The sequence below is a fragment of the Anabrus simplex genome, chromosome 1 (genome assembly GCF_040414725.1).
Source record: "Anabrus simplex isolate iqAnaSimp1 chromosome 1, ASM4041472v1, whole genome shotgun sequence".
Taxonomy (NCBI): Eukaryota; Metazoa; Arthropoda; class Insecta; order Orthoptera; family Tettigoniidae; genus Anabrus; species Anabrus simplex.
The window spans coordinates 1,075,666,459-1,075,683,736 of NC_090265.1; the positions used below are offsets into that span (position 1 = coordinate 1,075,666,459).

The 17,278-nt window shown below is 36.6% G+C and overlaps 1 protein-coding gene and 1 pseudogene across 4 annotated transcripts in view; both read right to left on the minus strand.

The window, feature by feature from the left end:
- Window positions 1-17,278, minus strand: part of rb (adaptor related protein complex 3 subunit ruby) — a 196,266-nt gene that overhangs the window by 27,253 nt on the left and 151,735 nt on the right. For all 4 annotated transcript variants that reach the window (XM_067137184.2, XM_067137185.2, XM_067137186.2 and 1 more), the window contains one exon: window positions 8,812-9,000. In XM_067137184.2, coding sequence (XP_066993285.2) covers window positions 8,812-9,000 — 189 coding nt within the window. The remainder of the gene's footprint in view (window positions 1-8,811; window positions 9,001-17,278) is intronic.
- On the minus strand, window positions 14,972-16,995 carry LOC136858827 (uncharacterized; annotated as a pseudogene).

Here is a 17,278-nt window from a genome sequence, read left to right on the forward strand (position 1 = left end):
AAACTGTAGACTTTTCCGACATATCACCAGCATTTCTCCGGCTCGCCAAAATCCATTTCTCCCTAGTTTTAGCGTCTTTGGAACATTTATAAACAATTTGTTTGGTATGGTATGCGATGTGCTATTGCACATCGGAACTCTACACCATTTATAAGTTTTCTGCCTCACTGTCTGCGCAGGATTCATTTTAAGTCTAAAATATACCACTCAGCTTATTATCCAATGTATAGACCTCGAATTTAACCATACTAGACACTAACGTAAAGTAGAAATACGTGAAGTGTATCCTGCTTCTCACAGCACACTATGTGTTACTTCGTCTGCTAATTCAGTCAACCTGTACGATGACGTCAGACCAATGAGATCGCGTGCTTGCGTGACGTGACATCTTCGTAGATTTTTATCACGTTTGGAGTTATTATTTGTACATTCTGATCACATTTTTGAATTCTGCATGAAATTTTGAATCAGATTAGCATATTTTTAATTAAAACCCCGGATCATGCATGTTCCCTATTCTGGGCTAGGTATGTGGATGACACATTTATAATCCTAGATGAACGCTCTATAGATGCGCCATCCACCCTCAAAAATCTTAAGAGTATCGATCACAACATTAAATTTACCTTAGAATCAGAGATAAATAATTCTATCAATTTTCTAGACCTAACAATCAATAGGCATCCCTCTTCTTTTACATATAGTATTTATAGAAAGCCCACTCAAATGGCCACTACTATAAGAAATGACTCGCTACATCCTCAAACACAAAAAGCAGCTACATATACCGTATTTACTCGTGTATTAGACTCCCCTGGCTTTTCGAGACGAAAAAATGAAAAAAAAAAAATCTTGCCTATAAGACCCCCCAACGTAATTCGTCAGAGAATGATGACGATTCTGCTTCGAAGTGGCTACAAGTCTTACTGCAGCTCTGATGACATCGCACAAATTTGTGAATAGTTTCGCTCGTACGACCTACGCAATGAAAAACGCGTCGAATCCATGTGGTGTATCTGTGTTTCGTAATCCGCCTCTGTAGCGTAAGTCTATTGCAGCTCTGATGACGTCGCACAAACAGATGAATAGGCCTAGCTTTGTGTCCAACCCGTGCATTGCAAGCATGCATCAGTCATGTTATATGTCTGTGTTTTGTAGTTAATAATGTCCTCCAGCGTAATGGTTAGCAAAATTAGTTGCCGTTTACGGGGGTCTGACTTCGATTCCCGGTACCGTACTGCCAGAGATTTACGAATGGCAGGAAGGTTGATATGCGGTAAAAGCGGTACATCTAACTCCCCTCAACTAGGCATGTGTCTAAAAAGAGCTGTACCACTTCGGGATGAGGAAACGAGTTGACTTTAGTTGAGAAATATTCGTGGTTGTTCCTATTTATACAGTAGGCGAGATCATTAACAAAGTGGTCATTTAATATCTCGTAACTCGGGCCATTTTAGGTATATATTTGGAGAGAAGCAAGTTTAAAACGTGATAAAAGGTATCCAATTAAAACGATTGTTTTACTCGCCAATGTACCTAACAAATAACAATAATTTTATGTCCTCACGTACTTTAAACGATTTTCGGAGACGCCAAACAATACATACTAGGGTATGCGTTAATAAAAAAAGAGACAACGAACGTACAAAATTAAACATTATGATAATAAAACACATTACCGCCACACCTGTAGATATCCATAAATGCGGTATATTTTCCTGTTATTTTATTTTATTTTTTCCGTCGAACTTTTGGCACTATCAGGGTGATAATATACCTAACCTAAACAATGTGGTCTGTCTTATCTCATGGACAGCTGTTTACGTAAATCCTGATGTGATAAATGTAGAGGACAAGCATGAAATATACTTAAAAATAAGGGTCTGTGTTTCAACAGCCGCAGTTATCAAAATAAGTTTTCCAGTTACTATGTATTACATTCGGAAGTACAACTCGTAACATACGCTAGTTAACAGCTGATGGTTTGGCATGCCTTCTACAGCACAGCTTCATTCGGAAGGAGTGGCTTCTGCTACATATACACCAACTGGGAATAGATTTACACTGTTTAGACTCTATAGTCAGGAACGAAATTATTTTTAAAATGTTCAAAAAGACGGGACCTCGTATGCTCTTGATTGCAGTGCATGGCTCAAAGAGAATGAAGCATGGCTGACGCGAGCCGCGACCAACGAGAGATAGCAGTGAAGATGACGTCACTTAGAATGCCGACACGCCGGTAGCAAGGCAGGGAAGTTGGCGGCGCAAGGCGATAATGAAAGCAGTGATCAGGTTTACTGTGTTGTAGGCCTACTGCTGAACTGATAGAGACAAATGACTGGCCATTAAGTTCTTTTGTATCAATATTTAATCATATGATAAACGACACCCTTATCCCTTTCTTCTACGGGATAGAGTATGAAGTGAGACGAATCTTCGTAGCGAGTTTTTACGGCCGTATGGCCTTCCTGATGTCAAACTCACCAGAGGAGTTAATGAGATGTAACGAATGACGTGATATGAGTAACTAAAACGGACTTTTATATGTACCGTAGGCCTAAAAGTCGTGTTCACCATTTTTTGTCTTTTTACGTTTAGAAATACTGCCTTCCGACGAAAATAGACAATATAACTTAAATACATTCTAAGTCTGTTAAATAATAGTATAGAATGTTTACACGTACAATTTATAGCTCTTTATAACCTAGAAATCATGTGTTTGCTGCACAAAATTTTGAGGTTATCGCATATTGGACCCCCTTTATTATTTTTGACTGTAGAAGTGGAAAAAAAAAAAAAGGGGGGGGGTCTAATACGCGAGTAAATACGGTGATAGCTTGGTAGGAACATTAAAACAAGAATAATAGTTAACACCACCTTTCCAATACTTATCTTTCCTATATTTAGGAAATAAACATTACAACAGGCGTTGTAAGATGGGACATGTTTCGCTTAACAGTCGTAAGCATCATCAGCCAAAAATAAATCTTAGCCTAAAGTTAAGTCAGGGCCCTGAACCTAGTGTCCTTAACATATATGGCACCCTAAGAATCAACATTTATATTTATAAAATGAAAATAGGCTTAAAACTAGTGTGAAAAAACATGGAATGTTACAACATGGCTAAGAGAAAAAACAAATCGAGTTGAGACAGAGGATAAGAACAGAAAGTAGGCTACAATACAGAGCTGGTAGTGAAATAATTAAAATCATTAGGATATCATTGTTACCAGTCAGTCAATCAATCAGAATGCTCAAACATAAAAACAAGAGTGAAAATATATAAGAGTGTTCATCATGGCTGAGTTAGAAAAAACACGTAATCGTGTTGCCAGAGGTTAAAAACATAAGGTACAACACAGAGCTGGCAGTGTAATATCAAACTCATGGCTGCCAGTCAGTTAATAAGAATGTTCATATATAACAAAACATGATGGTTATATTCTTTTAAGTGAAGAAATAATTAAATCCCACTCTTGTATAGATACGTGAGAACGGGCGAGAGAAGTCATATGTTGTAGCAGACATGGAGTAGTAACACTTCAAACAGCATTGATCACGCCTGAAGCTGCTTCATTTTTGCTGGGAGTTCAAGACCAAAACGGAAAAAATAAGATGCCAAGTGCGTGCACTGAAATCTCTTATGTTGGATGAGCGTTGAGCGGAGACATTAGCCGTTCAAGGGGGTCTGTTAAATTTATGCCCGTTGCTGCGTGTGTTGTATCTGTGTGCTTGCCTAGTCATGATGTAACATTCCATGTTTTTTCACACTAGTTTTAAGCCTATTTTCATTTTATAAATATAAATGTTGATTCTTAGGGTGCCATATATGTAAAGGACACTAGGTTCAGGGCCCTGACCTAACTTTAGGCTAAGATTTATTTTTGGCTGATGATGCTTACGACTGTTAAGCGAAACATGTCCCATCTTTCCACGCCTGTTGTAATGTTTATTTCCTAAATATAGGAAAGATAAGTAGTGGAAAGGTGGTGTTAACTATTATTCTTGTTTTAATGTTCATATCTGATGTCCAATACGGTCTACAATAAGATTTATTACTTGTAAGATAGCTTGGTAGGTCGAGCATTCAGGATTCCGATGTTCAGAAAAAACTCAAATAAGGAACTGAACATCATTCGTTCTATAGCAAAATTTAATGGATTTAATGAAGTCTTTATTAAAAGAATAATCAATAAATTCAAATATCACCCAAAAACCATCTTAATAAAAGACGAAACTAACACTGCCATGTTTTCAACACTTACCTTTAATAAAGAAATATACGTCACTAACGTTTAAAAAAAAACAACATAATGTTAAAATAGCCTTTCGCACTAACAATGGAAGTACAGAGATCCTGCATAACTACATCAATAAATAAAAGTAGTCCTTTTCCAAAATCAGGTGTACATAGGTTTTCTTGCAAAGACTGCAATAGCTCTTACCTAGGTCAAACAGGATGCAGATTTAAAATCAGATATGTGGAACATGTCAATGCTATAAGCACAACCGTTTTTCTGCGGTTGGCCTACATATGAAAGAATTTAAACACACCTTTACTGAAATAGATCAAGATCTTGAAGTATTAGAAGTTCTAAGCAAAGGTTCGTTACTAGACGTCATTGAAAACTGCCATATTCATTTAGATCAACATTTCAATTCAAACCTAAACTTAAATGATATCTCCGAGAAACCAAAGATCCTGTTCGACTTTCTCATTGCATTTTTCAAAAATATTAATATTCTGAATAATAGATCTGTCTTTCACATTATGCATAATACTTTCTCACGCCACGCGCTTTCACCGCACCACCCTCCCTAATTCCCCCCTCCTTCCACTCCTCACACCTCCCATTACAACTCCTCCTCCTTCCGTCTCTCCTCCTACCCCAACAATAGCTGTTTCCCCTGACCTAAGCAGTCCATCGCGCTCAGTTCCTCTTCATCACGCGCCATAGCTTTACCGCCTCATGTGAGTCTCATCCAATCACAGCCCAAGGTCTCTTTATCTTCACTTTTCCAGCTTTTATAAACATCTCCTTTTTACACCGCAGGTCCCGCATTGAACTGCGAACATCATAGAAACCTTGGCTCAGAAACTTGGTCTCCACCTTACACGTTACGTTGCAACATAACAATAGACCACAGACAATAGCACAGTCAACTTCAAAGCTCTCAGAAGAACATTTCACGCAAACTGAAGATTATACTTTTGTCAAAAGCTCAAAGAAAATGTTTACTACACCCTTAACAAGTGACATTTAATGAAAAATTACTACAAATACGAATCTTTAACTGCCAAGTTCCTCTCGTACTTGGTTTCTGAAATGTTATATACTTTTTAAAAAAGATTGTGTTTGTTGAGCCCTAACTCATGTTTGTACTACACTCGTCCCATGTGACATTTAATGAAAAAGTGACTACAAATTTGAATCTTTAACTGCCAAGTTCATCTCGAACTTACACAAAGTTTGAATGTGTTACATGCATTTTAAAAGACTGTGTTTATTGAGTCCTAACTAGTGTTTGTACAATTTTATTTCACCCTTCACAGCTTGTTTTGAAGTGACACTTAGTGAAAAGTGACTACAAATTTGAATCCTTAACTGCCAAGTTCGTCTCAATTGTAAGCTAAAAAAAAAAAAAGTTATGTGCATCATTCAGAAGATTGTGTTTGTTGAGTTCTAACTCATGTTTGTACTATACTGGTGGCAGGCGACATTTAATAGAAGAGTGTCTGAAAAAATTTGAATCTTTAACTGCCAAGTTCATAACATGTAATAATATTACATGTAATAAATATCATTTTTGGTCCGTATTGAGATATCTGATTAGAATAATAACAGTAAGTTATTTATTAAATTGACCACCTAATCAATACAACTTACTTACTTACTTACTGCCAAGTTCATCTCGAACTTCCGCGGGGTTTTGTTGTGGTGTATGTTTTTTAAGAAATTGTGTTTGTTGAGTCCTAACTCGTGTTCGTACAGTTTTGATTCACCCTTCATGGACTGTTTGATGACTGACAAGTTCCAAACTTGTAATTCACTATTTTATGTCTCTTTTTACCCTTATTTATTCATAATGCTGTAACATTTTATGTAATGTATATGTTTGCATGTATTCACCTATGCCTACTTCTCACATTTTGGCTGAAGATGACGCTAAATAGCGTTGCATTTCCAAGTAAATATGTTGTAACTTAAACATTATTTGTATTGAAAACTTCACGATGAAAACCAACCTCAATTATCACAAATTCTAATTTAGGGTAGTCTGAATTAGTGAGGATTCACTGTATTCATTTGGGCACAAGCAGAGAACAACAGAACAGTACCTAAATGCTTGCAGTTTCACATTTGTACATTATAAGTCATTTTCTGCCACTAGATCGAGAGCATGTGTTTGACGTAAGGTCTCAGACTGGATTCAAGCAGTGATAATTAAGTTGGAGACTTATCTGCGGACATACAGTTGGCGACTTAATACACCCCCCCCCCCCCCCTCGACACGCACGCACACACACATGACGATAATAATATTGTCCAGTTCCTTGGCTGAATAGTCAGCATACTTGCCTGTGGTTAGGAGGGGCCCGGGTTCGATCCCCAGCTGGGTTGGAGATTTTAACCGTGTATGGATAATTCCTACAGCCTGAGGTTGCATTCATCAACACATTCCTCTTCATATTCACATACTGACACATTAGACTCTGTCCCGAAGAAGCACTTTTATGTAATCTTCTTACACGAGGCTAGCATACTCTATAGTCTCAGCCTCTCACATGCAAAGGTGGAAAAGAAAAATCCTGATGTACTTTGACTCCCATCCTTGAGCATATATGGAGTTATTTCTTCTTTTCTACTTCGCGATGAAAACCAGTCTGAATTATCACAAATTTCCGAATTAGACTATTCTTTAGCACTGCAATGATCTAGCATTTGAGGGGAACAGAATTATGGATTTCAATTATCATCTTGCCAATTCAAAATTGTGACTGAACAGATGGCGAAGATATTATATTATTGGTGAGCTGTCTAATTTTAAAACTGTGAATCATCAGCCTACTACTAAACCAAACTTCCTATTCTGCAAGTAAGTTTATCTGTTGCACCATATGAGTTGGCTGCACAGCTTGAGTTATGTAGCTGTGAGCTTGCCTTTGGGAGGCGGTGTGTTTGCACCCCACTGTCGGCAGCCCTGAAGATGGTTTTCCATGATTTCCCATTTTCACATCTGGCATTTCCTGGGGCTGTAACTTAATTAAGGCATGGTTGCTTCCTTCCTAATCCTAGACCTGCCCTATCTCATTGTTGTCTGAGTCGATGTGAGGTAAAAGATTATACTGAGTTAAGTTAATAAGTAAACAAGTTGTATAAAGACTGGAACATGAAAAGGAACACATATTAGGATGCACACAATGACAATCATTAAAATGTTAAAAGACAATCTCTACATCTTCATACACTGCAATCTTTTCTCCTCATCAACCCTGTTGTTCTACATCCATCTCTTCTCAGCTCCTGATGAGCTAAATTTGCTTCCTAGCTTCACCACGAAGGCGGGCATAAAGACTTACAAAAGATCTGTTAAGAAGATTGTTCTTGTCCTTTAATGTTTATCCTTGTCATCCTTTCTATTGCTCCTTCTTGCTACACTGACCTATCATTATGTTCATGTGTTCTTTTTCATGTTCCTATCATTACATGACTTCATTCGACACTTGTTTGTTCCTTTCCAATTTATATTATCATGCTGGGATCCTTTTCTCATTCTGCGTTCGTTTTGTATTCTAATCTTTTACCACCTGTATTCATCTTATGTTCCCATTTCCTGTATTTGTTCGAATCCCACTGTCGGCAGCACTGAACATGGTTTTCCGCGGTTTCTCATTTTCATACCAGGCAAATACTGGGGCTGTATCTTAATTAAGGCCACGGCCGCTTCCTTCCAACTTCTAGATCTCTCTTATCCCATCGTCGCCATAAGACCTATCTGTGTCGGTGCGACGTAAAGTCAGTAGCATTTCCTGTATTTACCCAGTTTTTTATTATCCTACACTTCCCAAATCAAGACCGAGGATCTGTCAAGGCAGTCCCTCAATGACTGTTGGTGCCCACCCTCCCGATGAAGCTGGGAAGCAGAAACAAGCTTATCAGGGGCTGAGAAGACATGGATGTAGAAGAGCAGGGAGTGATGTGGAGATAGCCTATTTGAAGACTGCAGTGCGTGAAGATGTGGAGATTGTCCTTGTCCTTTAAAGCCTTCATGTTTGACCTTGTCTTCTCTTTCTATTGTTCCCTCTTCCTACACTGTGTTTGTCCTATCATGTATTCCTTTTCAAGTTCCTATCTTTATACGACTTGATTTGACACTCGTTTATTACTTTCCAATACTTAATAATTAAAGAGTATAATTCCTCACATTTGTATGGCTGATCTTAGAGGGCTGCCTAACCAAGGTGGTAAATGCGTACTTAGTTCGTTCAGAAGAACATAGGTTTAACCGTCGAGGTGGTATAGAAATTTAAAAGCAAGACTTCCACTTCTCGAGAGACAAACGGCCTTGAGTGCACTAGGCCTATCCACAAATGAATACTAGGTTAATTTCCAGCGACAAATGCAGCCAGGCACGGAGTTTACCACTCACTCCCACTTAATGCCAAACTTAAGAATAATATGCCTTTACCTCCCACACCCCTGTATGGAGATGAGAGAATGCATTTGCTTTAAAAAAAATGCAATCTCCCTTACTGCTGAATCACAAAGGTAATAGAACTACAAAACTAGGTTTATTGTTTAGGCTTACCTTCTGACCAACTTTGATGTCGTTTATTTCAGAGTTTCCCAAGTTGGTGAACATCAGCTCAATGGACACCATGGATGGTGAAAAGAGGTGAGGTGATCGAGTGAAACGTGCCATTACACTCAGCCCTCCTCCACTTGCTCTATTCAGGATCTCTGTAGACTTTAGGGGAATGAAACTTGCACTTGTGGGCTGTATCAAAAAATAAAAATGATATACACACACACATTATAAATAAAACTATCAATTAAAGAGTGATTAATTATGAACTCTAAATATCTTAGAATGCTTAAGGAACCATGGTATGTATAAGTAATAGGGGGGAGTAAGAGGCCGTGGCAACAACAACAACAACAACAACAATAATAATAATAATAATAATAATAATAATAATAATAATAATAATAATAATAATAATAATAATAATAATAATGATGTTAAGGTGCCCTCCAATGATAACTCAGATAGAAATTAAGAACAAAGTAGTGGATTACAAGTCATTAACCTCATTTTTGGTCCGTATTGACGACAGTGATTACATACAATTTACAAAATATTAGTTTAATGTTAACCTAGTCAATACTTACAATACCACATTTCGTGGTTAAATAATTATAAAAAATAGAAAGATCGTGAACATGTTTCGCCCCTCTTAATGGGCATCATCAGCACAATTGATAACCTTAAAACAAATAATTACAATTAAGACTGTTTACAATTAATGGTCATATAAAATTGGAATGAGACGTTGTGATGTTAAAAGTTATTATTCAATATCTTGATTACAAAGTTTGATGTGAATGTTACAAACACAAGTTAAAACTATTGTAGTACAATTTTACAATATTGTCTAAAAATATATATATTTATATTGGTGAGAAGTTTTTTTAAAATCGGCATTCGTCTGGAATTGAAATGGATCCTCCTCTTTTAACTTTTTGGTGAAAGTCAATATTATTGTCGTGTTAACCACCAAGTAGATTTGAAGAATAAATTATGTATAAAACATATATTCTTATTGTAGAAAATTAGATCAGGAATGAACATTTGGTGTTTCTTCTTGAGTTAAATTGGTTAAAACACATTCAGGTGAGAATACGTTAAAATGGAATATATATTGAAAATTTTTCCGATGTACTAGTTGGAATATTTATTACTATAACAGTAGTCTTCCCATTTGTTGTGAAAATCTCAATGGTTTTCAATGTATATTCCATTTTAATGTATTCTCACCTGAATGTGTTTTAACCAATTTAACTCAAGAAGAAACACCAAATGTTCATTCCTGATCTAATTTTCTACAATAAGAATATATGTTTTATACATATTTTATTCTTCAAATCTACTTGGTGGTTAACACAACAATAATATTGACTTTCACCAAAAAGTTAAAAGAAGAGGATCCATTTCAATTCCAGACGAATGCCGATTAAAAAACTTCTCACCAATATAAATATATATATTTTTAGACAATATTGTAAAATTGTACTACAATAGTTTTAACTTGTGTTTGTAATATTCACGTCAAACTATTTAATCAAGATATTGAATAATAACTTTTAACATCACAACGTCTCATTCCAATTTTATATGACCATTAATTGTAAACAGTCTTAATTGTAATTATTTGTTTTAAGGTTATCCATTGTGCTGATGATGCCCATTAAGAAGGGCGAAACATGTTCACGATCTTTCTATTTTTTATAATTATTTAACCACAAAATGTGGTATTGTAAGTATTGACTAGGTTAACATTAAACAAATATTTTGTAAATTGTATGTAAAGTAGTGGATACCAAGTATAAGGTTTGAAATCAATGTCAGAATCAAATAAGGAGCACAATAAGTAAGTGCTGAGCTTAGGAATTCGGGTTAGGCTCGGAAGGAGGATTGCCAAGGCACGAGAAACGAGCACTGATAGCTTTGACAAAAAATCTATTTGAGAAAAAGAACAAAGAAAAAAAGATTTTTTTTTTTACAAATTTACATGCAATCTACTAATCTTCACAAATATTATTGTTTCCCAACCATGGCACATATTTGATATCGAAAAGACAAATAAGAGAAAAAACAAGGGGGTGAGGGAGTATAACAGAGATAGATACCTGCCCAAAGGCAAATTAGTAAACTAACCTGGAAAATAGCCACAACACTTTACATAATTTTAAACATCAAGCGGAAGAAAACGTTACTAGTGGAAATATCCATGGAACACTTCAAAAATGAAGTTCGTTGGTTACACACGTAGAAAATATACTGTACACCTCCAGAATGAAAGAAAATGAACAGAAAACTGCAACCACTGACAGTCTATCGGCAAGTGGGAATAAATATTACCAATGTCCACTAGGTTATCGGAAGTTCCAATTATCAGATATGGCCGTTCAACGACAGTCTCACTTAACCTTAAATGATGCAAAATGGGAAAGCAAGTGTATGGATCAAAACCATAATTCATGCTTACAGATGAAGAGGACAGAAAAAGCAATGGAACCAGACACACACACCTCAGAAAGCTTGAAACCTTACGCATCCGGCATAGACCGGTGAAGAAAGATAAAGTCTTTGCTTGGAATTGCATGCTCCCCATTATCATAGGATATAAACTTCATGGTTTTCATTTGTACTGAATTGTGTTCACAATAATAATTATAAATTATTGTCATAATGGTCCACCTTTTCAATATTTTTAAATTACATTATTAAACTAGCGACTAGTTTCGGCCTTGGCTGGCCATCTTCAGCCTTAATGTAATACATCTAATAACTAAACAAATGTACAAACAGACAACTGACATTAAAATCTGGGATGAACTATGTGTAAAATTTGAAAAATAAATTAGGCTCTAAATTCTTAGCATCTGGAGTATGCTCATCATCCAGACTCTTTCTTGCATTAATATTCATAGAATTATTAGTTCCATCACTGCTAAACATTACAATTTCAATTGCAAAACGGGAACTGGTAAATGTTGATTCTGTAGTCAGATCATCAATCACCAAATCTACTTGAGTGGTGTTAGCAGTATATAAGCCACTGGAAATAACCACAATAGGCCATGCACCACATGTCGCAACGAGAGGTTAACTTCATGGACACTGGAATGAATAGCGAATTTATACCAGCCACAAATTAAGAATGTGTCAGTTTTAACCATATCTTCATGTGCCGTCCTGAAAATGTCCAACAGCATTTCAGCAGGATTTTAACAAGCACTACGGAAACATTTTATTTATGTTGGTTGATGTGGAAATACCATCTAGCAGTTCTGCATCAGCTGGTGTTTATTTACGGTGGCATCCAGTGGCTTGCATACTGCTAACACCACTCAAGTAGATTTGGTGATTGACTACAGGATCAACATTTACCAGTTCCCGTTTTACAATTGAAATTGTAATGATTAGCAGTGATGAAACTAACAGTTCTATGAATATTAATGCAAGAAAGAATCAGGATGATGAGCATACTTCAGATGCTACGAATTTAGAGCCTAATTTATTTTTCAAATTTTACACATAGTTCATCCCAGATTTTAATGTCAATTGTGTGTTTGTACATTTGTTTTTATGTTAATTGTGTGTCTGTACATTTGTTTAGTTATTAGATTTATTACATTAAGGCTGAAAATGGTCAGCCAAGACCAAAACTAGTCCCTAGTTTAATAATGTAAATCAAAAATATACATATTATAGTATTGAAAAGGTGGACTATTATGACATTAATTTATATTATTGTTAATGCTCCCCATCAGCCAATAAGTAAATAAAAGTGACCTTTTGCCAGATTTTAAGACGTAAATAAAAATTTCAGTCATACCTCACATCCAAGTTCATGGTACCGGAGCGGGAAGAAGAAAAATTATGTACACAGCTCCATAAGAGAAAATAAAACACTCATCGTTCCACCCTCTGCACAGGCTTGAAGTCCATCTCAAGTTGCGTATGAGCAAAGCCGCGATTATATAGGATAGTGCAGAGGGGGAAAAATAAGGGGAGGAAAGACTAGGACTTTCTGGAAGGTTTTAAATATTACAGGAGCATGCGCCAGTTGAAACAGCTGTCAAGTGTGACGTCATTGGGGTATCAGCTGACATGCAGAGCAGTTAGTTGGCGATCCACAGCCGATATGAGTAGCTGAGAAGATGAAGGTTGTGTGTGTGTATTCATGATTGAGAAACATTATATGCTAATATAAATGGTCCGTTTATGGACATTATAAATTTTTCAGCTAACTCATTCCTGGTTGCCAACGTTTCGCCCCCGTGTGCTAGGCTGGGCTCATCAGTTGGTACCTAGCACACCTACCAAGACGCATGGCTAGTGCATACCGTGGAGGCTAACTGTAGCCACCGGCAGTGCCAATGCACTATGAGAGACTTTGTCTCACTACCAAAAATTGATGCCTGCTTGGCCATCAGATGATACAGAAACATCTAAAACATTATACGCTGTCGAGAATCCATATACTACGGTAATGGTGACGTATTTTAACCTTCATGGAATAGTATGGTAGAATTGAGTCTCAAAAAATATCCTTATAAGAATGAGTATTCATTCACTTGGAGATGTTAACTTAGGATTTCTTCTGAAAAGTTGCATTCTAGTGCAGTAATTATGGTATACTTACATTAATGTGGGTGATCATTGCTACTTTATATAGGAATATAGATCAGTTGATATCACAAAATGTCTTTAGTTTTGGATATAACAAGAATAATTCATTTCGCGGGAGGTCACATATTGATATTTAAGCTCAGTTAAGGATCTGATTACCTCGTGAGAATTAATGATTAATTCAGGTTGTATAGGGAAGTTAATTTTAGACATGACTGAGTAATATGGTAATTTTAATTAAGAGCAGATCTCTGCTAATGAAAAAAAGAAACTTATCGCTTTTCGGGATGCTTATATTGAGATATGTTAAATATATATATCCTGAGATAATCCAACTTAAAATTAATAAACCTTATTCTAACAAAGTGTCCTAAGAACAATTAAGAACAGTGACATGGACAGAGAATGATATCTACAAGCAAGTGTAGACCTTAACGAAACCATAATTTTCCCATGCTGATATTGCGTATGTTATCAATTTTATCTATGAATGTTGTAATATGAAGAACTATTAGCACATTTCAATTGTGATTAAAAGATGAGAATGGAGACTATGATCACTAACAGATATTTTAAGTAACCAAATGTTAACTATTCATTTAACTTTGAATTTGAATTTCATAATTTTTTTTTTTTTTTTAAAACTAAGATTTCTATTTTTCAATAAATAATAGTGGATAAGATTTTACATGAGGTCTTATTTATGATTTTCTAAAATGATGTAAGGCAACTTCGGGTATACATGCAGTCAATTGATATCTTGAATGGCGACGTCCATCGATTTAGCTGGTAAATAAAATATTACTCGACGTATTGGCATTCCCTCTGATCTCATGTAAAACAATTATACACATATAGTCAAGAACCCTGAAAGACTAGTCGGTATTTCTTTTACGTGACCCGTCAAAATCATCATAAATATATTGGTCCCCTTTCATACTTCAGTACCAAAAATCAAAGAACTAATGAGTTCAGTGCTGAGACAGATTAGTTTCGGATATAACAAGAATAAAGGTCTGCACACACCAATGCAGGAGCGGGAACGATCCCACCGTGAACTATTATGAGTACAGCGGGATACGGATCCATTCACACCGGTGCGTCACTCTCCCGCCTACATGGCGGGATTGCTGCGAACCATTTGCAGTTCGTAGCATGCAGCGTTTTCCCGTGTCCAGCATTCATTGTGACAGTAGCAACGACGACTGAACTGTTGACAGAGTGCTTTAAGAAACACTCAATGCTTTACGACATGAGTAATGTAAGGAAGAAAGATAATTATGTTGTGGAATGAAATAGGAAAAAAACTGGGTATAACTGTTAAGTATCAATTCTTTAATTATCACTGTTTGTGACTTCTTTTGCACACATTTCTCCGTTTGTAAGCTTCCATATACATGTAAGATGTATACTAAAACTATCTATACACTGTTGTTATGCATGTCAAAGAACTCTACAAATTTCTCACGATCAGCGAAGGCTACAGCGGGTGCTCGTTGTGCATCTTTATCAACATTTTCAAAGGCTCCAAGTCCTGATTCCGGCGGATCTAAATCTTCTTAATATGCTGAATTTCTCTCAGAAAATTGTTCAGAATGCACATTGTTCTAATGATTAGCTTAGCTTAGCTGTGTCCACATTAACTTCCATGGGTCTGTAATAAATTCTCCATTTCTGTGCTAATATACCGAAGGCATTTTCTACAACCCTTCTTGCTCTACACGGTCGATGGTTGTAATTTTCTTAGCGCTTGTCTCCTTTTGCTTGCCTGTATGGAAACGGTCTCATTAAGTAACTTTTCAGAGGAAACGCTTCGTCGCCGATTATGACATAAGGTGCAGGAACATTCTGTCCAGGAAGATTTTTGTCTTTCGGAACACCAAGAGCGCCTGCTTCTAACCGTCGTCCCATTACAGAGTTCTGGAAAATACCCTCATCACTGTTTTTTTTCGTACCCTCTGATATCCACACATAGGACCTTGTAAACTTGACCAGCAATTTATAAAAGTACAATAGAGAATTTCTTCAGGTAACAAAAATAATTTGATCCACTGTTCCTCGCACATTTTATAGTAACGTGCTTCCCATCGATACTACCAATACAATCAGACTAAGCGGTTCACATAACGTGTTTGCGTAACATATGACAGGTGTAAGACATAGACATAAGGATTATACGGGAAGCTGTGGAAATACGTAGTAATCCTAACAATTTCAATAGGGACACCGGCTATCAATTAAGTAATACCTGGTTGCCAGCCATTAAGAATTTACGTAGGTAGTTCCCTTCCCTGCCCCTTCACTACTGTTATTTCGTCTCGGTGTTTTCCAAATTCGTACGTTCCTTGTCGCCAGATGTTTCATTCCAGGCTTATGTCTATGTCTTACACCTGTCATATGTTACGCAAACATGTTATGTGAACCGCTTAGCCTGAATGTGATGGTTCGGTCAGCTTCTGCTTCGAATGCTAGCGTTGTGCCACGTCCTAGGGGCCATCTGGCGGTGAATGAACGTACCATTTCCACTTCTACTTCCATTATAACGTTCCAAATTCAAAAGTGTCATTGTTTAAGAAGCCTTTCTCGTGGACATTTTTCTGCGAAACGTTAAGAATTTCACCTTATTTTCTTGACACTGCACAAGCCCAAAAGCCTATACAATATCATGTCTATAAGTACGGGCCGTGAAAGCATTAATGGCAACTATCAATACAGTTTGGGAATTGCTGCATTCTGTAATATGCTTGAGCTGATTCTATCCATGTTTCGGTAGATGGTTCTGGCATGCATATTCCTTGCATTCTGTCACAAAGTGCTTGGCAAAAATTTAGCACAATAGCACCAAATGTTGTGAATCCAACCCGGAAACGGTGACCAACTGTAGAATAGGAATTTCCAGTAGCTAGAAATCTGAAACAAAAATACATAGAGTGGAGTGGAATCTCACAAATCCGAGTGTTATTTGAATTTTTATTTTCATAAATTTAAAATGATTTGTCTACAGCATTTCATTCCCTGCGTATTTCTGCCATGTCATCGTACTGTGGGTCCCCTCTACTGAGACCAAGTCTGCTTATTAAAGCAGTTCCATTGCTGGGCAACGCAGGGCCACATCCAGATGAAAATGAACTAGTATGTGATGGAATTCGTGCTTTATTTTTGCCCCCTAACGAACAAGTTTGATACAACTTATGGATCAGGCCGTTCTGGAATGTCTAAAAAGAAAGTATCGGCACTGCCTGCTACATTCAGTCCTGGAAGCAACAGAACGTGAGGAAACCATCACAAACATCCTCAAACAGATAGCCATGAAGGACGTAATGCATTGGACGAACTTTGTAGCGACCGCGGGATTGTAGGTTTCGCTCCCGCTCCCGCTTTGGTGTGTGCAGACCTTAATTCATTTCTCTCAAAAAATGTTGAAGTTACAAAGCCTCAAAATATGGCTAAAATGTTCAATATACAGAAGTTAACACATTACAAATATGCCAGTGTTCAAAGTGTTTAACTTAACAGAAATTCTCTTTTTTCATTAGTTCTTTGGTTACTTCAAGATCAGTATACCATATGCATGATAAATCTACCTTTTAAAATATACTTTTGAAAATTAACCATGAAAGTGACAATTCGATAGAACATATATCCTTAACTTCTCATTCTGTGAAATTTGACTTAAGTAATATATTCTTGACAGTCTATAAAAAAGAAATAATAGTCCTAAATTTCAAGTGGTGGTGGTGGTGGTGATTCTTGTTGTTTCAAAAGGCCTACATCTAGGTCATTGGTCCCTACATTTCAAGTCAGATACTGGAAAATATAGTATGTAAACGTAAATAAGTAAATTTTTGCCAAGCAG